The 25459-nt window shown below is 41.3% G+C and overlaps 2 protein-coding genes across 2 annotated transcripts; one reads left to right on the top strand and one right to left on the bottom strand.

The window, feature by feature from the left end:
* The first annotated feature begins 670 nt into the window (after positions 1-670).
* Positions 671-14009, top strand: sytl4 (synaptotagmin-like 4). The gene is made up of 17 exons (XM_080465727.1): positions 671-847; positions 2711-2926; positions 3380-3595; positions 4727-4836; positions 5026-5134; positions 5234-5401; positions 6164-6281; positions 6358-6442; positions 7087-7172; positions 7249-7353; positions 8734-8912; positions 9193-9295; positions 9777-9938; positions 11764-11866; positions 11958-12066; positions 12155-12363; positions 13340-14009. The coding sequence occupies exons 2-17, from the start codon at positions 2802-2804 to the stop codon at positions 13486-13488; spliced, it is 2136 nt and encodes a 711-aa protein (XP_080321853.1). The 5' UTR covers positions 671-847; positions 2711-2801; the 3' UTR covers positions 13489-14009.
* On the bottom strand, positions 13857-24063 carry srpx2 (sushi-repeat containing protein X-linked 2). Its single transcript, XM_080465728.1, has 11 exons — positions 23951-24063; positions 23777-23844; positions 20441-20518; positions 18591-18782; positions 18192-18368; positions 17158-17281; positions 16945-17066; positions 16675-16854; positions 16010-16143; positions 15816-15937; positions 13857-14620 (listed from the first exon to the last, which is right to left on the bottom strand). Exons 1-11 carry the CDS (start codon positions 24043-24045, stop codon positions 14440-14442), a joined length of 1473 nt encoding a protein of 490 aa, XP_080321854.1. The 5' UTR covers positions 24046-24063; the 3' UTR covers positions 13857-14439.
* Between the last annotated feature and the right edge of the window lie 1396 nt (positions 24064-25459).

Genomic DNA, 25459 nt, shown 5'->3' with positions numbered 1-25459 from the left:
AAAAAATAAAAAAAGATTAATTAATACGTTTGTGTAAGAGTACATATGGACACATGAACATTGTGATTATAATGGAGATTATTAATTGCGCTTTGCTGAAGTGAAGTATTGCACCACTGGGCAGTTTTGTTGTCGTCTTTGTTCTGTTTTGAAAAATATGCCATGTTGAGTCTCACACACGTTCCAGCAGAAACACAGAAGGACTGTGAAAAGGAGCAAAACAAACAAAGTGGCACAAAATGGCAAGTGTGTGTGTGTGTGTGTGTGTGTGTGTGTGTGTGTGTGTGTGTGTGTGTGTGTGTGTGTGTGTGTGTGTGTGTGTGTGTGTGTGTGTGTGTGTGTGTGTGTGTGTGTGTAGTTCCGCCCACCATTGGGCAGAAACAAGGCGACTGTCCACCAGACGTCAGGAACCAAACCAGGCCGCGCACTTCCCGTTTTTTTCCAAGTTTCCCTGTGAAAAAGAGAGAAAAAAAAAAAATGGAGCCTGATCATCAGACTGCTTTTCCACATGCAGCCCCTCCTGTGGTAAATAAATAAAAGGAAACGCACCTGTCATGGAAAATGTGTTAAGGCGCACTAACTTTCTTTATCTTCCGGGACTCCTGCAGAGCGCACGCAGAGCGCGCGCACACACTCGCATTAAACACACACACAGATCTGCAGAGCGCGCACACACATAAACACACAGATCTAGAGGAGGAGGAGGAAGAAGAGGAGGAGGCACAGTCAGGATCTCGCCGGGAAGCAGAGTCTAAACTGTTTCTCCTCCTCGGTGGATCAGTCGGTCTTGTCCACGGTGCGTCTCCACGGAGCTGCGCGGCGGAGCGACGTCGACTTCCACTACCAGGTGTGTGCGATTCCCATCATTTATCCACAATCTGCTTTTGAAGGGAATAAACGTGTCGATATTAAAAACACCGAGGTTAAAAAAAATAAAAATAAAAAATCCCCTCGCTGTCACCCTGAAGTTTGTTTTTGTGACGTTAACGGTCATTTCTTGTTCGCACTATAGTTTGAACTGTTTCCAGCTCGGTTTTTGGTTTTTTTCTAACCTTTTATAAATACTCTAATCTTAACATGATCATATTTCAAGGTTATTTTACATTGAGTGTGACACATTGGGAACTCTGCAGAATATTAAACATGCACGTCCACCTTTTTTTTTTTTTTTAAACAGCTTTTCTAAAAGTTCAAATCTTTTTAACACTCTTCCAGGAAACGCACCTCTAACTTTGTCATCTGGTACATGCCCCATTTCCTTGAAGGTTATGTTCAAGTGGAAGTTGCCCTGCAGGTATTCCTAATCAGCTCTCAGAGAAACTTGGCTCCAGGCATTCAAACAATGAGGAAAAAAAAAAACAGTGTCTGGTTTTTCCTCCAAATTTCAGCTTTATCATTGCTTTGGAACACGGAACCGGTTTCTTTTAAATTTCCTCGTAAGTCTGTTCAAACAGGGTATTGTTTGTGAGATGGGAACATGACAGATGATAAGCTGGATGATGAACAAATGGGCTCAGCTCCACCCGGTTCTCTGTGTCCTTAGAGGGTGGGAACCAGGCAGGAGGGCCAAGCTCATGTTGTTCTTACCCGACGCACAGAAAACAAGCTTTCACCCGAGCAGCTCTCCGTGGGAGTTCCAGAGTCTTCCTGCATCCTGATTCCTCTGAGTCATTCATCAGGCTCAAGTCTCTTCTCACGAAATTTAAAGTTTTTCAAAGGATCCATCAGGAGTGTTTTATTGGTGCAGTTTTCACATTATCAGAATCAATCAAACCGAGATTGTACATTTAGTTCAGTGTGTGCTTCACAGAAACATTGATAGTGATAACTTAACCAAAGGAGGATGGAGGAACTATAAGACAAGAGTAAAACAAATGCTTTTCAAAAGTGGGTTTTTACAAATTAGAGAACTAAAAGTGACAATAACAAGATATGAGAATGACGGCAACAAGGTAAAACTGATAAACGAGATGAAAGAACTTAAAACGCATAAAATCACAAGATATCCAGGTGATTCAAACAACAAAATGTAAATAAAAACACAATGTATTGATATGACGAAGAAACTAGTTAAACATGAAAGACCATGTTAATAAGAGACAAATATGTAGAATATACTAGTAAAAGAAGTTAATAGGAGAAACACAAATGGTTCAAAAAGGAAAATACAAACTAAAAATAATTTCAGTTGATAAATCAGCTGAGTTAAATGATGCATTATAGTTGAATCTTATAAATCGGTAAAGATGAATAAATCTTTAACATAATCTAAGTTAAAGTAGTTATGATGTTTACACAGTGAAAGTGTTAGCATCTGTTGGCAGCCCAAAGCCGGCGGGATACTTTGGATAAGAGATCTGCTCTGTCATCAGATGTGAAATATCAGACGTCAGCAAAGTGAAATCCGACATCTTTTACTGTGTAAAACCACAAGAACATAAAGATTCACCGGAGTTTCGCCCGTTTGTTACGCGGCGTGAACTTGAAAGATTAAACAAAGTCAATCTGGTGGTAAAATGATGGAAGGAGTTACTGTGTGAAGTTTAATTGTATAATAATTGTTTTGTCTCTTAATTGTTGATTCCGATGATTGTTTTGAATATCAACAACCTCCAGGTCACACATCACTGCTCTGTGTGTTCAGCTCATCATTTATCCAGCACGGCTGTGCGTCGGCGGAGTTTAATCCCATTTTTATTCTCTGCTTCAGCCTCGGGTAAATCCCTCCCCGCCCCCCCCCCCCCCCCCCCGATGTGGACGACCTGAGCCAGTTTGCCCGTCATCAAGAGGTGAACGTCACGATGCCGGCGGCGGCGGCGGCGATGATGATCGAGCTGGGCTTCCTGTCCGAGTCGGAGCAGGAGCTGATCCTGGAGGTGCTGCGGCGGGACGGGGAGCTGAGGCAGGCTGAGGAGCAGCGAGTGCGGTGAGGGGAGGCCTTCTTCTCCACGTACACTTTATACGAGTACCAACATCGGTACGATAGTACACATTTCGTTAGTCTTTCAAATAGAGCCTAATGTAGTCTCAATAACTTCTTCAAATAAACGTTTTATCACTTGTAAATATGTACAGTGGCAAAAAGGTAAATGGTGTCGAAGCCCCTTCAGGTTTCTCCGTCTTCCTGAAACTGACGAGTGAAACTCTGAACTTCTTGTTTTCACGATGCTTCTTAGTACTGAATTTTTTTTATTCCTCTAAAGTATGTTCAGGGTATCTGTGCCAATACTAAGATATCTTACTTCACCACCACAATTGAGTTAATCTTCAAATGTACTGGAAATGTTTCGAGTATCGAGCCTTGTATTGTTTGGCTTTTGTTATTTTACCCCAGGTCGGCTGTTTTAACTCTGTTTTCTTTAAATGTCTGTTTTTTCAGGAAGTTGAAGAGCGAGTTGCTGGAGGTGAAGAGGAAAGGGGCCAAACGTGGCAGCGGGAAGTACAGTCAGCGCTCCTGTGCCCGGTGCCAGGAGCCTCTGAGCCGACTCGGCGCCTTCTCCAGCCAGTGTAAGATGTGCCATCACGACGTTTGTCCCGACTGCCGGACCGTCCTGCCCAACAAGTCCTGGCTGTGCAGCGTCTGCTCCAAAGAAACGTAAGAAAATGTCGTCTTGGTTCCGGCTCGTCGCGTTTCAACGCGGTATTGTTTTTAAAAGCAGCTGTCCATCAGAAACACTGCTTCCTGCAACCAACTGGCGTTAAGAATATCTCCAGTACCAGGACACACCGGGCTTCACAAGTGGTACATCCTCGTCTAAGATCTTTGTTTGTCTGACTGATGGGTTGACCGTTGGTGAGATTTCAGCTGGTAAACATAAGACCACATGTAGATTTTAGGGGTTATTTCTTTGATCCAGTGTTATAAAACAAACTGGCCTCATTCTGTCAAAGTTAGAAATTCATGTTGGTCTCCTCTAAACCCAAAACACTAAATATTACACAAAATGCTTTCCTGAACTTTAGTCATTTTCTTTACAATTTAAAATTAGATTTATTTTTTCAGATTTGGTTCCGTCTGTACAACCATAAAAGTCATCAATAGTATCTCTACAGTAGGACTGACCCAGTGAGGGTGGTGGTAGACGAAAAGCTTATTAATAACTTTAATATTTAACACTAAAGTCACATTATTTAGTATTTGCATTCATTTTGCAGAGCGTCTTTCTTTCTTGTTTGTTTGCACTAAGTTACTGTTTTGCACCGATCTCACCAAATTCCTTGTAGTGTGAAAACTATTATCATGTTTCTGAATTAACATTAAAGCCATCAATATTTTTATTTAACTTTTCACAACAAAAGTACACGGCACAAAAAATATAAACAATATAGACACAAAAGAAATCAGAACAAAAGTGCTTCAACCGCCTTTATCTACACATAATCTGCCCAAATTAAAGTTTCTAAAACAGCATTATTAGGTTAATAACTCAAATCTAGGGTAAAAACAGTTCAAGAGTTTTCTTATTTAGTGTTCTGCATTTATCCCAGCTGCTCTGGGTGTTGGTTATAAACATTACTCAATATTTGTAACTAAAATCTTTTCACTTGTAATTTTGTTAAGAAATCATGGAAAAGTATGAAACATTTGACAGACTAAACAATTACTTTATAATCCTGCCTTTTTTTTTTTTTTTTTTTTTCGTCTGCAAGATATCTGAACGACTCATTTATCATCATCAACAAACCTGCTATAGGTGTAAAATCTTGTTTTTGTGTTTGACTCCAGGGATCTAAAGAAAAGGACGGGTGACTGGTTCTATGATCAGAGGGTGAACCGTTTCTCGGCGGCGCCGGGACACGACCTCGTGAGGGTCTCTCTGAAAAAGAAGCCGTCATGTGAGTACGGATCAGGAAGGGCACATCAGCGCCTCAACCAGGAATGTAAACAATCGGCTCTGCTGCGTTCACAGCGTTGTTATCCCAGCAGCAGGGAAATCGCAGTAAAGGCTCATGTTTAACTTTATTTAATTTTTTAATTTTTTTTTATTTGTGAGAGTGATTAAAGGTTTTCTTTCTGTGCCGTAGCGAATAAGCGTGAGACGGCAGCAGAGGCGCTCCTGAAAAGTGCAGAGACATACTCCAAGCCACCCAATCCCGTGCCAATGCCCAGGCAGAAAAATGTGCTGAACAAATGGTGAGCTCGGATTCCTCACAGCAGTTTGAAAAACTTCATAAAGATTCTTTAAGCACTGATTTTGATAAATATATAAATCTCAACTTGTGTCACCGACAGTCATAAAACCCAGAATTCGGGATCCACCATTTCAAGGGAGTCCGTGGAATCGAAGGACGAGGTCTGCTCGAAGCCGACGCGCAGTGACACGGAGTCTGCAGAGAACGCCAGTATAACCAGCTGCAAGACGGAGACGGAGTCCGGCCGTGTGACCCCTGATCAGCGGAGGTAACCGGTCCAGTACTGAAGTACTGCAGTAACTTCAAAGTGATGCAGTCTACTGAGATATCCTGGGATGTAGTCCGAGATCATGAGATCTAACGTGAATGATTGGATGATGATGATGATGATGATGATGATGATATTAATAATAATAATAATAATAATAATGCATTTTATTTGTATAGCACTTTTTTTAGACATTTTACATCATCATATAGAATCAACAGGCATAAGATGGAGAAATAAAAATAAAAAAACACTAAACAAAAGATGGAAATAAGAATGACATCGCATGTCAAAAAATGGGATTAAGTTTGTATGTAGATGAAAGTTTTTTTACAACTATATTTGTCCTTGGTGCAATTTGCTGGGAGGGATCAGCGTTTTAAAACTACCCTGCTGAATTATTAAAAAAAGTTTTTCCTGTGCATGCTGATCTAAGATACTTCACCAGCAGACGGGATGCAGATCGTCTCATAAATGTCTTTCAAAATAAAGCAGAGCTGTCATTTCCCATGCATTGACAGTAAAACTTGTGATTAACTCTAAACTTCCTCTGAATAGAGAACATTTTTGTGCATATATACAGTATATATATCAGTGGTAAATCCTCTGGAGTAAAATAATGAAGAGCAGCGCAGTCACAAGCCTGAAATATAAAATGAGAAAAGGAAATATGTATTGGAATAAAGTCATCACCTGCTCATGATGTTTGACAATACATTTAGATCTTTAAGCTCTGAGACTGAAACTAAAAGTTGTTTTCAGGAAAGAGAACCGCTCGGATCGATCCAGCCCTGCAGGATCGAGCGTTTCCAGCCTGACCGTCCCCGTCAAGGCCGACGTCATCGCAGATGAAAGTGCTCAACCAGAGGTCGAGACCACTGTAAGGAACTTTGGAGCTTTCTCATAATCTTTCATCCTTTCCTTCCATGATGGAGTCTGGCTCTTTGTCACTTCAGTGCTCGGAAGTAAAACCCCTCAGTCCAGAGCTGGAAGTCGATCGGCTCTTTAAGAAGAGCGTGAAACGAGCCCCGAAAAGTGCAGGTGAGCGTCTTTTAATGAACGTAGAGATGGAGCTTGACGGGCGGGGGAGGGGGGCTTCACTTGATCACAGAACTGAATATATGGATCTATATATGTTCTTTATCAGCTATTAGCTGCGATCACATGCATTAGAGATGCTCCAGTTAAACACTGATATGATTGAAATCTTGTCTTGTAACCACGTCGAATTTGCCCGTTTCTGTTGCTTAATGTCGCCACATGAATCTTCACAATAGTGTTCTGGGAAAAATGGCAATAGGTAAAGAAATTTAGAAAGTCCTCTTTGGCCCAGAATGCCTTGTCTGTTAAAGGTTACACAAACTGGAATACCATATCTCCGGTTATCTGAGAAAGCTCCACCTTTGTCAGTTTTAAAATAAACAAGATATGCCTGATAAACAACCAAACATGTGATCATTGAGACGATCATGCACTTTAAACTATATTTTAAAAACAGCAAATCCACCTCCGATACTTTTGGGCTTTTCGGTTGCAGTTGGTTTTGGGATCACGCGTTCGTGGTACAAATCGATCCACTGCAGTCTCGTGGAAGGAAAATGTAAAGGCAGCTCTCGTCATGCCCTCTGGTGGTGTTCCGTGCTTTTAAATGTGTGTTTAGTTGTCGGTCCTGAACGTTTCCTCAGAGTCCGTATCGACTTTGGACCTGCGTGAGAAATCGGAGTCCTCGATGGGCACGAGGAGCCGTTCTGTACCCGGCCTGGATTTACAGGTGAAGCAGTGTGAAGGAAATCAAATCACTGCTGTTGCTCAGCGTCTTTAATTTCTCCTGTTTATTCGCTTTTTAGTTGGCGCTACAGGAAAACGAAGAGGAGGAGGAAGACATCGACACGCTGGTCAACTTCCATAAGAGGGCAGTTGTTTCCAGTACGTCCAGCCTGCAGAGCTCCAAGGTAATCCGCGGACATTTCTGCACAGGCCTGTGAGGACGGCCCTTCGTGACTCCAGGCAGACGCGCTGACTAATCTGAACAAGCATCTATGACCTCAGGATATCCTCCGCATGTTAGGAAGTGCGAGACTGATGTGTGAAATCTTACAAAAGTGTTTCTGCAGAAAAGCAAAGCTGCGGATTAAGTGATTTTCATGTTGTCACTTTGGATTTGGACATTAACACAACATTGTAATCCTTTAAATTACTTTGTCCCTGCCTAGTTTTGTGCTGTGTTGTCTTCATTCATAGTTTTTTTTATCCGAGACACTGAGTCTGACATGGACAAAATGTCAGTTACCTGATGTGAAGTCTAAAAAAACAAAATGTCATGTCTGACATTGTCACTTACAGACTCATAAAAATCCTGTCAGAACCTTCAACTAACTTTAATTTAAAGATAAATATAGTAAGATAAGTATGATGCTGCCACAAAACATTTAGAAACGGTGGATTTTAATGCAGTTATTACTGAATATACTGTGAGAAGTAACAAGCCTGTTCATATGAAACTGATGAGTAACTGGCAGCAATCAGATAACATTCGCATTTCTGGAATTCACGTCATCTTTATCACATCTGATTGTTGCATTTGATAACGGAGAGAGAAATGCAAACCGTGTTTTTCGGATTTCTTCGTGTTTGCGTGTTACGTCTTCCTCTCCCCCGACCACTACACATGTGTAAACATAAAAAGAATAAAATGAATCTGATTCAGGGGTATACATGCACATTTGAGTCCTGGGAAGAAATTAAATTTCTCATAATTAGATAACTCCTGTTACTGGATACAGCGTCAATGTATTGCAAACCCGCATTAAACTGAAGTTAAGGGGAAAAAATACATATTTTATTGAGGAACTATAACATGTTTTCGCAATATGAAATTAATACGCAAAGCAGACAGAAGCTCAAATATCAAAAAGCCTTCAAGCTTTTTGTTTTTTCTTACCCTTTGTTTATTAATTCAGATATTAGAAAATATTCAGTATTTCCATCCTCGGGTCACAAATTTAACTCAAAAATGGCTTCAAGTTATCTGTGAAGGATCTTTTTTGAAGTTTGGGTGCTAATAAGTTATATATTAACCTTAATTTAACCAGGAAAGTAAAAACCCATTGAGATCAAGATCTCTTTTACAAGGATGACCTGGCCAAGACACACATCACGTCATTAGATTAGAGTTAACGTGATACAGAGATCCATAAACAATATTTCAACGTATTATCGTGTGGATTGTTGACCTATAACTCACTTTTTACACTTGTGATTTTTAACCGTATGCAGTTTGCACACACATAAATATATGTATTATTATTTTAAATTCTTTCCCCTAAATGCAGAGCACGACGGGCAGCCTGATGAGCATTTACAGCGAGGCGGGAGACTTCGACAGCGTGGACGTGAGCGGCGACGTCGTCTTCACGCTGAGCTACGACGAGCACACCCAGAGCCTCCAGGTCTTCATCAAGGAGTGCCACAAGCTGGCCTACGGCGATGCTGCGCGGCAACTCTGCAACCCGTAAATATCACAGCCGCTCACGTTTTCTTAAACAGGCGCGAGGTGGCGTGTCGGATATTCTTTTTGCTCTGAACACGGACACGCTGATGTCAACGCAGCTTTGATCTGCAGATAAGGTTGCTGTGTTTACAGTCGCCGTAATCGCATCTCGGAGGTGATTAGTTGGAACTCGCAGGAAACTTTTTTTTTTTTTTGCCTTTAGTCAGGAAACGCAGTGGATGAACCGGGAGTCTCCGCCTGGAGAAACTCTTGACTCTGAGTTTTCTGTTTTCTCTTCCAGTTACGTCAAATGTTATCTGCTTCCTGACAAGTCTCGCCAGAGCAAAAGAAAGACCAGCATCAAGAGACACACCGTCGACCCCGTCTACAATGAGACATTAAAGGTGACGGCCTGACGCTGGCTTTTAGCTGTTTGACTCGGTGACGCTTCCTGACGTGTGACCTTGATTCTTGCCCGCTGCAAACGGCGACCGCGCCCACACAGGCCTCGCGATCGGTATTGACACTGCAGGTTAGAATCGCTGTGGTCAAATATTGATTCTTCTCCCGTCTTCCAGTCGGTAGTCTGCTTTAAATACAGCGATGAGCCAAACTGCCGATTAGAAAATTGGCTTGGATGAATCCATTTGTGGCCCGTAATCCTTCTGTACAGTTGGATTTGCTGTTTAAATATTTGTTAAAGGGGATTACTTCGAAGATTGGAGCGGCAATTTCTGATGAATATTTGATGCCTGTTCTCCTTTAATCTATGTTTTATAGTTTACTTAAGGATCCCGCAGCAACCGAGCATTAAATTTACATAAGTCTTTCCAGCAGCGAGCCAGGCCTTTGATCGCCACCTCTTCTTTCTCCCACCGCCGCCAGTACTCCATCAGCCGCTCTCAGCTCTTCACCCGCTCCGTGCTGATCTCCGTCTGGCATCATGGCCGCCTCAGCCGCAACGCCTTCCTGGGGGAGGTGGAGGTCCCGCTGGACTGCAGAGACTTCGATTCTCCGATCGAAGACCAGGCATCTCTCATGGCGAGGGTAGATCAGAACCAGATATCCTTATATTTCTACACCTTTTTTTTTTTTTAATCATCCCAGAGCTCAGGCCAAACAGTGAATATAGTTTACATGAAACACACAAATATTTCACTTTTCAAAACAATGTTACGCACGGTGCTTTACGATCAAGTCAAGTTGAAGAAAACCACATTTGTTGTGCGAGAGTGAGTCATAACTTTAGTATTTTTATCTTAACCAGGAAAAGGTTACGGTGTGTGTGTGTGTGTGTGTGTGTGTGTGTGTGTGTGTGTGTGTGTGTGTGTGTGTGTGTGTGTGTGTGTGTGTGTGTGTGTGTGTGTGTGTGTGTGTGTGTGTGTGTGTGTGTGTGTGTGTGTGTGTGTGTGTGTGTGTGTGTGTGTGTGTGTGTGTGTGTGTGTGTGTGTGTGTGTGTGTGTGTGTGTGTGTGTGTGTGTGTGTGTGTGTGTGTGTGTGTGTGTGTGTGTGTGTGTGTGTGTGTGTGTGTGTGTGTGTGTGTGTGTGTGTGTGCGCGCGCGCGAGACACGAGGAGTTAATATTTTTGTTCTGTCACTTTATTAGTTGCACTTGCATGTTGAGTGCAGGTTTGAAACCCTCACACACTGACCCAGACCTCGCTGCTGTTTCCTCAGGAGCCTCAGTTTAAACTCTGTGTAGCTCAGTCTGAGTCGACTTGTCAATAATCTCTGAAACTCTCATAAAGCTTCACCATTAGTGGAGTTTAACCTGAATGCGAAGCTGCTTAACCGAGGATCATGTGAATAACGAGCAGCTCAGACTCTTTAGAATTGACTTGTCAGATTATATGTTTGTTCCATAGAAGACTCTCTACGCTGTTGGCTGGGTTCTATTTCCCCCCCCCACACACACACACACCCACACAAAAAAACAACACTTATGTCATCTCATCAAATTGGTTTCAGCTGAAAATACAAATATAGAATAACAGCAGCTGTCTCAACACATGTTCTGTGTACATTCAGTGTTTTCTATGCTTTGCGTGCTTCCTCACGGTGTACTTTTCTGTATATTTCAAAGTTTAAAACCTGTTCTGTGCATAAACACTGTTGGCGGAGAGAAGTCCTCCTCTGCTCTTCCTGCTTTCAGTCGAGCATCACTTACTGCTGTCGATCAATGGAGCCACAATAAGAAATAGCCATTAGCGTTAACCCTTTATATGGCGCTGGTTGGAGCGTCCTACTCCGAGGTGCTACTCAAAGATAGAAACAAGAATATAAATTCCGTCCATTCATCTTACATTCCTCTTATCCAGTTCAGGGTAAGGAGGTACATACCAATCAAATTCATTAAGACATATTTTATAACAATTTTTTATTCATTTCCAACATCCTGTTTTCACATTGATTTGCGAGAAGTCATGATGAAAAAGATTTAAGTTAAGTCATGATAATTATGGGAGTCCCTGGTTAAGACACGGTATCATTAAAGAAAATCTAACCGTATGAGAAACCTGTGTCGATCTCAGTCATCCAGGTTTTGGCAATTGAAAAGCGACGGCGTCCCGTTGTCTTTGCAGCAGATTATTTAAAATAGCGAGGCAAGCAGGGAGATGATTCAACCATATTTTATATGCATTTATAGAACTAAGTGCATCCAGTCAGTGTGAGTATTGCTGAAAGCATGCATTGTGATTCAAAAAGTTTAATCCAGTTAGTTCTTTATGCAAAATTATAAGCCCTTACTTTCACGCACTGTTGGATCCGGTCGAGGGGAATGTTTGCGATCAATGTAATTCATCCTTTGCACAGATGCATCTTTACTCCGTTCATAGTTTCTTGTCTTTGTTAAATGTGATTTCCTTCAACAGGCAGCCTCTGCGGTGCCAGCTTCAGATTTCTCTCAGGATAAAGGAGAGCTGGTGATCTCACTGAAATACGTGACGCCTAAAAGTCCACCAGCGGAGAAAAAAGGTGAAATTTTGATTTAAAAAATAAAAAATGTATTTAGCTCCAAGTGTGTTTGAGTTATTTTCTCTTAAATAACTTCTTTTTTCTTCTTCAGGTAAAAAAACGGCGCCCGAGGAAGGCGGAGAGCTGCACGTCCTAATTAAAGAGGCGAAGAGCTTGATGGCGATGAAATCGGGAGGAACGTCGGACAGCTTCGTGAAAGGGTCCGTGATGAAAGCGCCGACTCCGGACTGCCGTTTAAAACCAAAGTTCTTCTTTCTAAACCGACACCGGTGCTCTGCTGTCCTGCAGGTACCTGTACCCCATCAAGGTGAAGAGCACAAAGAGGAAGACTCCAGTGGTGAAGAAGAACCTGAACCCCCACTACGACCACACGTTTGTGTACAAGGACGTGGCTCTGGAGCAGCTGAGGGACATGTGTGTGGAGCTGACGGTGTGGGACAAGGAGGCCATGCTGAACAATGAGTTTCTGGGAGGAGTCCGTCTGAGCTCTGGGAAAGGTAAGAGTGGAAATCCAATATTTACCGCCTGACTTGGCCTGCAGGTCTTACAAGTGACATTTAAACGTGTAAAACTTTGACTGACGTTCGCTTCAATGGGGGTGATTGTTGTGGAATCGTGTTGGTTTGCAATATTTTTGCTAATTAAAATAGAAGGAGCCCAAAAATGTTTTCCACTTATAAGTAAAAAAAAAAAAATTATTTCATGCTTGCCCAATTTCATCTTTCATTTAAGAAAATATTAAGTCTTGAATGTGTGAAAGTCTGAAAGTGGGTTGTGTCAAACCCACAACTTCAGAGCATAAAAACACAATACATGTATATTCTTTATAGTCTTGATTTAATGGTCTTTAAACTGTATTTTGACATTTCAATTTGTTTCAAAGTTGGAAAATTTGGACAAAAGTCCAAATAGTTTCAGAATTTTTTTTCCATGTTTTGTGTCAAGCAGGTAAACAATAGATTAGCATGTAGAGGTTTCCTTCTGAAGCGTTCTAAAACATTCTTCTGAGCATGCTAATATGGTGCCTGATCTGTACAGGGTGTTCTGTGCCTTCACCCATGGATCAGCTTCAGCTTCCCACTCAGATCCCGAGTTGGGCAAAGCTTTTTAGTTGATGGAAGGATGGACGACTAGTTAATTTATAAAAATAATCAAGCTAATATAATTTTTTATTTTTATTTTTTTTAAACAGGATTGTGATTTCTGTCCCTCGTGAGTAAATATGTTTCTGTTTCAAGAGGAACTTAAACCTGAAACATCTTTAATTGTGATGTGTAGATGTTCAGCATAAGGTTTGGGTGAGTGAGCAGTTGGTGTTTGATTCATGCTTGTAGTGGGTTTTTAAAAATAAAAAAAATACTATCTATGAGAAGCAACTGTGAGGCGCCCATGTCTTCAAGGAAAAGGAAGTCTTGTGCTATCTATAAGCCCAGTGCTAACTGTCTGCTCGCTCTGTAATCTCCATCATTGCAGGCACGATAAAAATAGGAAAAGAGGAAGTGGAATTGGACTCCATTGGAGAGGAGGTCAGCCTGTGGCAGAAGATGATGCAGTACCCTGACTCGTGGGCAGAGGGCACTCTTCCCCTGCGCTCCTCCATGGGGAAGGCCAAGGCCAAATGAGGACGGTGGGAATCTGGATCCTCAAAAACGGACCGAAGCTGAGGCGAACATGAAACTGTGGATTAAACATTGTGTTGCAGGTTGATCGGGCCGGCGGCCTGTCGCACGGTTCACGAACCGGCTGAACGACACACATCTGCTCACACCAGCCTCATCGTGTGGCGTTCCCTCTCTCACAGCGACCCGCCTGCAGACTGCGGTTACCACTGAAAACGTGCCAAAGCATCGCCACAGTACCTTCATTCCAGGAGCAAGGACACCGTCACTTTAGAATTGTTACAGTCTAGGCCGTGTATACTATATACACAACTGTGTTAATCTGCCACATGTTCTTTTCTCGTTATGATTTTAAAAGATTTCACTTTGATGCATGGGGAAGTAGTTCAATATAAAAATGTATTACACAGAATTTCCGGTGTTACATTCAACAAATAATGCGTCTTTACCGTCCTGTTTTATATTAACACTGTCTCTTAAAATTCTATTTATACACGTTGCATTAAAAAGACCTTATTTAAAGTAACTAAGCCTACTTTTTTAATGTGGATATTAAATATTTTAAGTACATTGGAGTGAGATCAGAAACCGGTTCTGCTCACCCAGTATAAGTAACTAAACACAGGAAAATACATTTATTCTTCAACACAAACCAAATCAATAGTTCAGTTAGCGTAACGTTGTGAGTTTTTACCCTCTTCTTTAAAAGGTTTATAAACACAAAAATAGACATAATGTGACCGTATGTTATGCATCTGTGTTTTGTTGTGATACATTTAGATTTTCTGTGGTTACCCTTTTCTAATATTTTGGTAACAGTGCTCGCACTTCAGTGTAATTAGTGATCACATGATGAACAGTCCTCTTGTTTCCTCCAAATGTTCCTCTGGACCTGGTTTCCGTTTGTTTATCGGCTCCATCTTATCGTTACTAATGTCGGCCGGGGTTATTAGGTTAGTCACAGAAATCTCTGTGGAGCTCCAGCCGCTCCCGCTCCTCTTCGTCCAGCATGAAACTGTCTATGTAGGAGAAGAGCTCGTCCGACGCCATCGGCATGATGAAGCGCTCGCGGTCCAGTCCGAGCTCGTCCAGCAGCACCATGCTGAAGTACGAGCGGGAGATCCTGAACACCTGCCTGCACAGAATCGCACAGCGAGGTCAATTAAAGTATCGGTGTTTAAAGGACTGTGATTAAAAAAAAAAGAAAACTCCTCCATGCAACCAACTCTGAATCCTGTTGGAGATTAAAGTCGCTGAAACCTCAGTGATCATCAAAGTGAGACAAACAAGTGAGACAAATCGATGCTCATGACAAAATTAATCATGGTAAATAGATTTAAATGGTTTAGTAATGTTGATAGAAGATACAGCCGCTTCATCCTGGAGAGAGTTGTGAATTTTGAGCTTGAGGATGGGAAGACCAGAGTGGTGGTGGTTTGGTGGCAGTGCGAGAAGCTTGAAGAGAAAGAAGTGAGTTCAAATGATCCTATTGAGCTCAAAGGTCAGCTTTATCTCCCTCATGGCTGCGGATCCCAGGTGACTACGCATGAAGTCAATGTACATCCTGAAGAGTTCACCAGTCACACCTACGAGCAACAAATCGAGGAGGAACCTACAAACTACGCTCAGAAATATCTCTGGTTTCAATCTGGACTCCAAGCGGCCAGATTCTCAGGACCACTGCACCTCGTTTACTGCGTTACTCAACATGACATGACAAATATAACACCCTTGATTTGCTGTAATAGCTTTCTGATTTCCTTTTGTTGACATTTATTAAAAAAAAAAAATGCCCCACATCTATTTTTGTTACTGATTTCTCAGAGTGCTTTGCTTTGCACAAACACACAGTGTCTCTGTGTGCACTGCACTCACTCTGTGGGGGGGGGGGGGGGGGGGGGTGAAAGTGCAGAGGATGTAGGGGGATTTTCCAGTCTGGAAAAACTGAGTAACACCCCCACCCCCACCCCCCTTCCTCAGATTGCACAGTTGTTGGAAAACTCTTCCTCTGAGGCGAGTCTCTATACATCTGATTCTGCTTCTGTTGAATAACCGACAATGATTTTTAGGTGAAACTAAGTATTGATGTGTTGTTGTCAGTTAGTGTTAATTGAAGTTGGTTTTTTTTTTTTCACTTTTTAGGGACTAATGGAGGATTTTTCTTATTTTATTTGGAGACTCTTGACATTTAAAGAGTGACGGGAAAAACAACTCCTTATTGCGAATGAAAGGTTTTCTTTTATGAAGTCTTTAGTGGACGTTTACTGACTAAAACCGTATTTTTCCAATAAACAAACCCGAAAACAGCTGAATAAATCTTACTGTCTTACCTTAACCCCTCGATGACTTCAGACTCCAGCAGCCTTTCTTTGATGCGCCCCGTCTCACGCGGCGGCGACCCCAGGAGCTCGATGACAGTGACGTGTCTCAGGTCTAATCCACACTCTGCCTTCTGCCATGGGAAAATATTTCAGTTATCGAGTTGTGTTTGTGTGGGATGGTTAGCAGCCGAACGTTTCCTCACTTGTATCATGACGTTCTGCAGCTGGTAGTCGGAGTCGGACATGTTGGGCGCGGACATGATCAGCAGCCTCCGCTTCTCATAGAACTGATCCAGGAGCGCAGAAACCGTCTTCACGTCTGATTTGATCTCCATCGCTACAAACGCAAAATCGCACAATCATGTTTTCCTACGACTGGAAACGTGTGTATAAGGCGTGCCAGAGGTGATTGCAAACAGTTCAAAAATCGTTCAAAAACAAAAGTTAATTTTTTGATTTTTTGATTTGAGGCTTGTATTTTCTAGTGTTAGAGGTCATTACACAAAGACTTCCTCTTTAAACTTGTCACATTATCCGATTGAGATAATATGGGTTTTGAAGAGATTTAATCATCAGTTACTTCACAAGAAAACAATGTCTTTTTGCTGTATTGTATAATTGATATAATACTTGAAACAAATGGAGAAACAGTCCAAAGACTCAGTGACTTCTGAGGATTCTGATTGTGTCCAGACGTAATGGACTTTATCCAAATGACCTACGAGAGACAGAAATTGTCTGAGCACACTTTTTAAAGCCTCACAACTAATCTTTATTATCTTATTCATTCCACAGAAGTTGTGAAAGTATCCACATTATTTCCAGTGTATTGACGGTGGTCCGTGTTATGCGGGGGGACACTACTCACGGACGCACTCAGCAGGGTCTCCGCCCCAGTTGCGGCTGAACTGGCAGACACGACTTGACGTCCCCCTCAGCTCATGTCCTCCGTCGCAGTGGTAGTCGCACGTGGCGCCGTAGTTGTTCCGGTCAGAGGAGCAGGTGATGTAACCGTGCATGGGTGGAGGCAATTCCGTACATCTTCTCACTGCACAGAAAAAAAAAGGTGCAACGTAAACTAAAAGCGCATCTAAATTCAGCGTGGCCTTCAATGCGTGTGATTTAAACTGCAGCTTACCCTCCACACGTACAATGAACTTGCAGGCGGCTCTGTTCCTGGCTTGATCATACACTTTATATCGGATGATGTGGACTCCCTCTATAAAGTTGGTGCCGGGCTGCTGGCCCACGAGTATCACACTGCAGAGAGAGAGAGACGAGTAAAGCTCGCATGTTTAATTGCACTTCGTGATAAATAGAAAACAAAAGCTAAGGAAGGCGGTAAACGCACTCCAGCGATTTGTCGGCGGTGTCCGTGGCAGCGGGGGGGTCCCAGGTCACCCTGGCAGTCAGCCCCCCAGGCTCAGCGACCTTCAGTCTGGATGGAGGACACTTGATCTTCGGAGGATCAATATCTGGGTGGAAAAACAGCCGGAAACTGAAGAACAACACTGGAGACATCAGACAGAGCGATGTCATTTGGATGCAACAGTTTAAGAATATTTGAACCACTAAAGATGTAAAAAAGCAGCATATTTGTATAGAGAAGCAACAGGAAACAGTTTGAAGAGAGTTCAAACAGGGAGTGTGGTTGTTTTTGGTGAGACTGCGAGAGCAGACGCACGGGGGGCCAGTCTGATGAAAGAGAGATGGAAACTAGATACCAGAGCAGATGGAATAATCTCCAAATTAAAACTGTACTTGGCAGACTTTCTCTCACCATCTTTGAACATCTGCCCAGCTTCAATTGGAAGGGTAATCTTAGAGCAGAAGTGAGAATTGATGAAGCACAAACAGATTATTACTGGACTCGAGTAAAGTCTGTAATCGTCTCTTCATTTTGGGGGTATATTTCAACTTTTATGAGACAAATTTTAGTACAAATGTTTAGATTTTTTATTCCTTACTTTGACAAAACATCTAGTACATAAGTGAGACTGTGAGAGGAAACACACACGTGCATAGAAAGAACATGGAAACTACACACAACCATGGAAATTCTATTATAAAACCAGAGTGCTAACCACAGCACCAGTGTGCGGCTCGAGTTTCCCTTAGTTTCCATTTAAAATGAATTTTCTTTCTTTTCCATACTTGCATGCCAACATAGAGACAGAGAAGAAGATTGCGCTGTAAGTCCAGAAATGCATTTCATTCAGACGTACGAAGGCGAAACCAGTTTGAAAGACCAGAACAGAGAAAAGAGGGAAATTCAACCTCACACAGAAATAAATGTCAGTATCGTTAAGAGAGAGAACGTGAACCATACTCTTGAGAAATTGTTGATTACATAAGTGGCCTCTGCTCACAGTGTGTGCTATTTACCTGAGCACACTGGCTGCACGCCGCTCCACGCCGCCCCGTGCTGGCAGGTGCGTGTGTGCTCGCCCTCAATGCGATATCCAGAGTCACAGGTGAAGGTACAGACGGAGTCCACCATGAAGCCCTGCGTGCACGTGTATCTGCCGTGGTGAACGAGGGGCAGCACGCGGCAACGCATCCCTGAAGCAACACGACACAGGAGCAGTGGTTTCACTAGTTATAGCCTATAGGACTGACGTTTCTCTTTCTGTATAACGTTTGAACTCATCAGCAAATAGTTAAATCTGTGGTTCCAGGACATAGTTGTCTTTATTTTCAAAGATAAATATAAAATGTAATTTTATTCTCAGGTGCAAAATGAAGAAAGAAAAAGACTCGGTGGTAAATCTAAGTCGAACGTACTGCGGCAGTAAGCGGTAGCAGACCAGCGCCGGCTGTTGAGACACTGAATAGAACTTCTTCCTAGGAGTCGGTATCCTCGATCGCAATTCATCTCGCAGCGGGTCCCCAGAGTGCTCCTGTGGCCGCCGCCCCGGGGGGAGTGGCACGTCACCTCACCGTTAGTCAGACCCAGAGGATGACACCAAAAAGGATCTGTTCAGAAAGAGTAATCAAACCAAACTCATGGATGAGAATCAATAGTTAGAAAAGCAGGATTCTGAAATGGAATTTGTTTATTAAGAGTTGGTGGTGAGATCATTAATATAGCTGTATTTAAACTTTAGACTGATTCATAAGTTTAAAAACTCTCATTTGGAGAACATACACTAAACATTCTTAGATGAGTTCAGCTGATGAAAAATGGGAGCAAAAACAAAACTGATGCATTTATATCTTTGTTCAGTGTGTCTCATCATAATGAGCTTTGTCATAAGCTGTAATTTCTATATTCGTGCACAGACATGTCCATGAGTTTAGAATCAATAGGTCAAATCAAGTTCATCACACCGGCAGGTTCTGGAGATCAAACTAACCCTCAGAAAACGGAAACATGATTAAAGAGAAATCCAGAGGGTGGTGATGACGGCAATGAAGGAAGGTGAAGCAGGTGGAGGGACAGACAGGGAGAGCTGAGAAAACCCAAACCTGGGGTGCAGTATAGAGACCCGTAGAAATGAAGCACAGATGAGAATGATCCATCAGGGAAAGAGCAGGAGCACAGAGGAGGACATGAGGGCGGAGCAAAAAGACAGAGAGTAAAACCAGACCTCAAGAACTCAAACATGGAGGAAGACAAGGAAACTTGTTTTTCGTAAAGTGGAAAATTGTAATTTACTCAGAATACCATATAATGATTCACAGCGAGAGAGGACGTGTCCCACTTTTCCCATCTCAATCTTAAAATACATTTCTGTTTGTGGCGTTAACCTGAGGAAAAAAACCCTAATGACACTTTAAAAGATTGCAGTCATATTAAACTATTTAAAGCACAATATTGACAAACTTAATGAAATACATACAGGTCATTTCAATATACAAAACAAATGTTTTTTGTCATGAAACCTTAGATTTTTCCTCATTATTCTTCTAGAAAATGTAATTATCAAATTTGTAAGAATTACCTTTTTAGAGCGTTTTTGTTATAGTCAAATGGGCAAAGTGAACTTGAAATATTGTCCAAAAATGTCCAAAAAAAGGACAGGACAAGACTATTCTTTTTTTGTTTCATTGTGTCCCCTCTTGAATAATCTATCAAAACAACATTACAAGTTTATACAAGTATATACCTAATTATGCTCATGATAACAATCATTTAAGGTCTAATTTGCAGAATTTGCAGTGATCTGGTGCCATAGTACAGACTGCTCCTCCCGTCACTCACTTCATACATGTAGGGGAAACTACAAATGTCATAAAACTCTCATTTCAGCCATGGTTCACCTTTCATGATGATCAATACTCATACTTATATATTTTGGCCCTGCTTGCTACTCATGAGGTCCCTGAAGGCACCACGTTGGCTACCCTGTGAATCATTTTTTTGTTTATTTTAGTCTGGAAAATACAACGCAGGGTTCTGATGCAACTTCTTACGTATAAATCATCCCAATCATCAGCTTGTTGCACACAACACCGATGTTGTAAAAATACTATTTTCCAAGAAATACAACTCAAAAACGTGCAGATATGAGATCCAAGCAAGGCTCACTTTTAATTAACTAAAACTAAATATGTAGGCGTTGAAACCAAATGGTTGAAATATCTTTGAAGGCAACAAAAAATCTGTTTAGTCTGTTTATATCCACACACACCTTTATAGTCAAGCTGAGGGGTGTCATCTTCCTCCGCAAAGTCGTTGTAGCTGTCGTACACTGTGGTGCCCGAGACACCTGGAAAAAGCAAAAAAATCAACAGCAAATAAACAATTCAAGTGTTTAATGTTATCAAGATGTCAAACGCTGACTCACTGGCAAGTGAATTATCACAACTATGTAGGTCACCCAGTGAATGTTTCTTTACACACAGTCGTTTTTCCCACAACTTCCTTTAACTCCAGTAACATTCCTGTCCAAGGACACCTGGAAATACTATCATTGGCTTGAATAGAAAGACAGCAGGCGCACAAATAAACAACTTTTAAATGGATTCTGTTTTCTTGACGTACAGAAAAAAAAAGCTTGTTGGGCTTAATTTTATTGTGGTAAATTTACTGGACTTCATTAAGCTGTGAAGACTTAAAACCTGAAAGTAATTGAAGCCACACAGCACATTTCTTTTAATTTTTTTTTTTTTAATACTAACTTGGGTATTGAGCTTCTTACTCATCACTTTCAAGCGGCGTGGCTCATGTGATGCACTTTCTATCCAACCAACCGCTTTCGCTGTCGTCCCTTGTTCTCTGCAGTTGTGGCTGAGGCTCATTATCCCCCTCAGAAATCCCCAAAACGTCTCCATGTTTAGAACCGAGTGCCAAACGTTCCAGCACGTCGACCTCCACTCCCCCATCTCAGCTCAGTCCCTGGCTCCACTTCCTCAGTTTTTCTCTGTTTTCTGGCACACTCCGTCTTTTAACACTCTTCCTGTTAATAACGCTGCATCACATTCCACTGTGCTCCTCTCGGAGCGTCCAGCTTGTGTCAGAGAATCCTGGATCAAACTCATCGTCAGCGTTTTGTTCGTAATGAGCCCAATGTTCCACTCAGTAACTCTTCCCCGGACTAATATTCCCACACACAGAGAATTGGCCGCAGAGGATATAAATACTGGTGAACTCATCAGTCTGAAGCCCTGCAGGGTCGAAAATGAGCCAGACATGACTTCAGGTGACAAGTACCATCATGTATTTGGGAATTAAAGTAATGGACTTTTAATTACAGAGAGGAAAAACTACCGCAACTGCTGAGGAAGCCTGATATTTTTAGCGTAATAGTGGTTTCAAAGTACTTTACATGCTTCATTCTACTAAATTAAATTAAACAAGATTTATTAAACCGCTTTCTGAGTATAAGTAAATCAAACTCATGAAACATAAGCATTCGCTAACATTTGCATTCTTTCTTTTGAACCTACAACTGGACATTGATGCAATCATATATACATGTATATACACATGCTGCTTCTTTTGTCCTCTTTTTCTCTGGGAAAGCATCACTTCCCTGAAGAATTCAGAATGAAAAGAGCATGTATAAATGATGAAGGACTGCGGATGAGCAAAGTATTGGACACAAAGAACTACTGTAAGTTTTCAAACATATGCACACTTTTTCAATAGCATGTCGCCAATCATGAGCGGGAATTCAGTGAGAAATTATCCAATTTAGAGACTTTTTAAATCTGAAATGACGAAATAAGTGTCATTATTTTGTCAGTGTAATGCCTTTTGACATATTTATCATTTTCAAATGGCATAAAGGGGTGTTGCACGCTGACTATGAGATATTTAATTCTACTGAGCTGAATGCATTGGTCATGCCTATGTCTTATGACTATGTAAAATAAAGCTGCTGCTCTGTGTTTGTATCAATTATTCAGCTTATTACTCACTATATGACCAGTTTTGTGAAAGAAGTGTGCAGAAAAAAACATCTTGCTACATGATATAAAAAGATAATACCTTTTCCATCTTGTACAGTGAAGTATAGCACAAAGTCCAGAAAGTGAGCAAACGTACAGCACTGGGCTGGAAATACCACACGATTAGAAACTCTCAACTGTGACGGTGCAGAAGGCAAAGACAATGACACACAGTTGTGCATCAATGACTATTCCCGAAGCAGACTTCACCACAGGGTCATGCGCACGGCAGACAGGGTGAGTCAAAGGGTCTTCATCAGTCTCTAAAGACAGAGTGGAGACAACAGCCGTCGTCCTTTCAATTACTCTACATCTTCATCGGACTTCATATGTGTTTCTGGGAGGCTCTCAGGTCACGCTGTTATCTTGTAGGATTAAACGGTGGCTTTAACATGTCTGGCCCAGAGGGGGGACTCCTCAGTAATTAACTTGTAGTGTCTGCAGCCGAGCTGTAATTAAACTGCCTTTTAGATTATCTTGACTGCACTTTGGACAGTTTTACTCTGGGAGATGCTGGGGTGGGCGTGACTTCTTCATTCCTACATTTACATTCGTGCAGTGACCTCAAACATTCAGCACATCTGCATTTAATAGAAAAGGTTCCAACTGCTGTGATGAAAGTATGTCCCAGCCCTAGGGAAGCAGTGAGGGGCTCAGACTGTCTCCAGAAATCTAACATTAGATAATCAATATTTATGAAATGGTGTAGTTAACATGATGATAAACCAAACAATGTGTGAAAGGGAAAAGCCACATTAACACTTCTACATTTACATTGGAAATGTAGCACTGACTGTATAACGCATAACTGCATCTGGCAGTTGTAAGGCTTAACATAATCTAGATTTACATAAGAAACTCATCCAGCATGAGACAAAGATTCTGACTATAAACTGAAATGAATCATATCTTGGTGGCTCTAACCGCACAGTGAGTATATCCCTGGTTTGATTCCAGTTGGGGACCTTCCTTTTTTTCCTTTATGAGGTTTGCATGTTTTTCCTGTGTTCTGGGTAGATTCTCTCTGGGTACTGAAACTGCCATGTAGTATGAGTACGAACGTGTGTTGCTGTGTTTGCAGTGTGGTGAGCTGGTGACCTGTCCAGTGACCTGGGATCAGCTCTTGCTCTCACACACAACTAAATAAGGCTGAATAAAAGATGAACTTGTGAATCTACTACTTGTTTTCCTTATTGTGTCATTTGGCGAAAAATACAACTTTCTCAAATGTAAGAATTTACAGGGTATTGAACTCTGTCATTTTGTGCTTCAGAGAATTGTTGTATTTCTCATTATCTTATGAGATCACTGAAAATAAGAACAAATATTTGGCTCTTTTGTTTATACATAGTTGAATCATTACAATATACGGCAATAGAACAGTAAAACACGCCTCTGATGTCCAAAATCTAACTTAAAATAACATGTGTACTTCGGAAGTTTGACCTATAATGACACTCTTTAAGAACTTGTCTGTATTTGTACTTTTAATCCAAAGGTTATTCCCCCCCCCCCATACCACATGAGTACATTCGACCACACAACTAAATAAATGCTTCTTTTTTTTTACTTACCAGTGAGGAATAAGATGATTAAAACCACAGTGCCGTGGAGAAGCATGCCTGAAACAACAATGACACTCCTAGAAAACAAAATAATGGAGGTCAGATCCCACAGTCAAACACAAAAACACCAAAGTCCAAGATTAGAACCAAAAAGAAGCTTGGAAGCAGTAAGGTAGGACAAACTTTAAAAGACAAGATCCACTTGGTATAATCTGCGTTAAAGTCTGCAGCCGCTCCCGTTTTACAGACTGAAAGTAGGATCCTTCTCGTCTGTTCATCACCGAGGATAAAACCGCTTGGGGGCGCCACTGGACCTGAAACACGTGTGTTTCCGCCCACTGCTGTATTAAACATAACTGTGGAGTAAACTCCACCCCCATACATAACTCTGTGTGTGTGTGTGTGTGTGTGTCAACAAAAAGGTCCATATTCCTTAAAAAAAAATGAAAAAATTTTTTTTATGAAAACGTACTTCCACACAATGTAATATGTTGTTTTTAAAGTGCTATTATATTTATTCATAATAAGAAAATGGGCAACCAATCGAGTGACTCATTGCCGGAGGATATCATTAAAAGATAAAAATCAAGTGTCAATGTTTATCTCTAAATGAGCTCGGAGTGATGATGTAAATAATCACTCGTTTAATGTAATTTAGGTGAAACAGTTTCATCTCCCCAGAGCACATCTCATTACAAATACTGATCAATTGACTGAGTCCACTGGAAACCTGCCAAAACGACACACACATCATCTCCTGCTTCCAGTGTTCTTTTTGGCTGTTAGAAGCCATACCAGCAACTACATGATGATAGTCGTGAGGAGAAAGTTTGATTAAAAGGGTTGAATTTAAACTTTCATTGTGTAGCCCTTTTGAATCAGTTTTTTGTATTTTTATCTGTCATTCACAGAAAACAAAATTGTGCAGGAGTGGAGGAAAGAAAGATTGAGAGGCAGAAATGTTTCAGTTGTTTTATCTGTATAATATTGAAATGAAAGACAAACTTAAGGACATAATGACATGTGATGTGAACAGTGCCAGGTGGCATGATTATAAGTTTTGAGAGGTGTGGATGGATATCTGAAGTGAAGCCCATTCTAAACTCTTTCTACCCAGTGCAACAAATTGATTGTTTTATATTGTACGAGTTGTAGGTTTGCATTCTTAGTCATGGAATAATTTGTTTGTTGTTGTTGTTGTTGTTGTGGAAGTGATGTATTTTAATTTTATGAATTGCTCAGAAAGAGTTTTGTCAGATTGCCATACAATTAAGTGTATTTTTGAAATGAGGGGAGTGACACCTTGATAAGTTCAATGTTCAGCTGGGATTGAACGGTTGATTTGTTGAATATTTACAACATATTGTAGGAATTGACTGTTTCTGATGCCATACTCTTGGTCCAAGAGGAGGAATGAGAGTGTTGGTGTGTTTTTCTTTCAGCCAATTTATGAGGTTAAATGTTTTCGGGGGGTTTTGTACACAGGGTCAGGATTTTTCCAAATGGGTGGGAAAATACTTAGTGCAAGTTAGAGTTTGTGATTTTGTGGAATTCCCACCAGACTGAGCTGAATGGTTTAACTTTAAAAACATGTGTTTGTGGAGGAAAAGTAGGAAAACCAATGCGCGTATAATTTAAAACCGTTAGAGAGTTCTGAATTTGTTGTGGATTCATATGATGTCCTTCAACTTG

Source organism: Lipophrys pholis, assembly GCF_963383615.2.
Source record: "Lipophrys pholis genome assembly, chromosome: 6".
Lineage (NCBI taxonomy): Eukaryota > Metazoa > Chordata > Actinopteri > Blenniiformes > Blenniidae > Lipophrys > Lipophrys pholis.
Note: the sequence above shows the minus strand (reverse complement) of the source record. Positions and strands in the feature narration are given on the sequence as shown.

Excerpts from the sequence above, each read along its gene's own strand:
- sytl4 (XM_080465727.1), top strand. The coding sequence starts at position 2,802 with ATGCCGGCGGCGGCGGCGGCGATGATGATCGAGCTGGGCTTCCTGTCC. Across the intron at positions 5,402-6,163 it reads GTGACCCCTGATCAGCGGAG|GAAAGAGAACCGCTCGGATC; the intron begins GTAACCGGTCCA and ends AGTTGTTTTCAG. Across the intron at positions 7,354-8,733 it reads CCAGCCTGCAGAGCTCCAAG|AGCACGACGGGCAGCCTGAT; the intron begins GTAATCCGCGGA and ends CCCTAAATGCAG.
- srpx2 (XM_080465728.1), bottom strand. The coding sequence starts at position 24,045 with ATGAACAGACGAGAAGGATCCTACTTTCAGTCTGTAAAACGGGAGCGG. Across the intron at positions 23,845-23,950 it reads AGTGGATCTTGTCTTTTAAA|GAGTGTCATTGTTGTTTCAG; the intron begins GTTTGTCCTACC and ends TTTGTTTTCTAG. Across the intron at positions 14,621-15,815 it reads GAAGTCATCGAGGGGTTAAG|GCAGGTGTTCAGGATCTCCC; the intron begins GTAAGACAGTAA and ends GATTCTGTGCAG.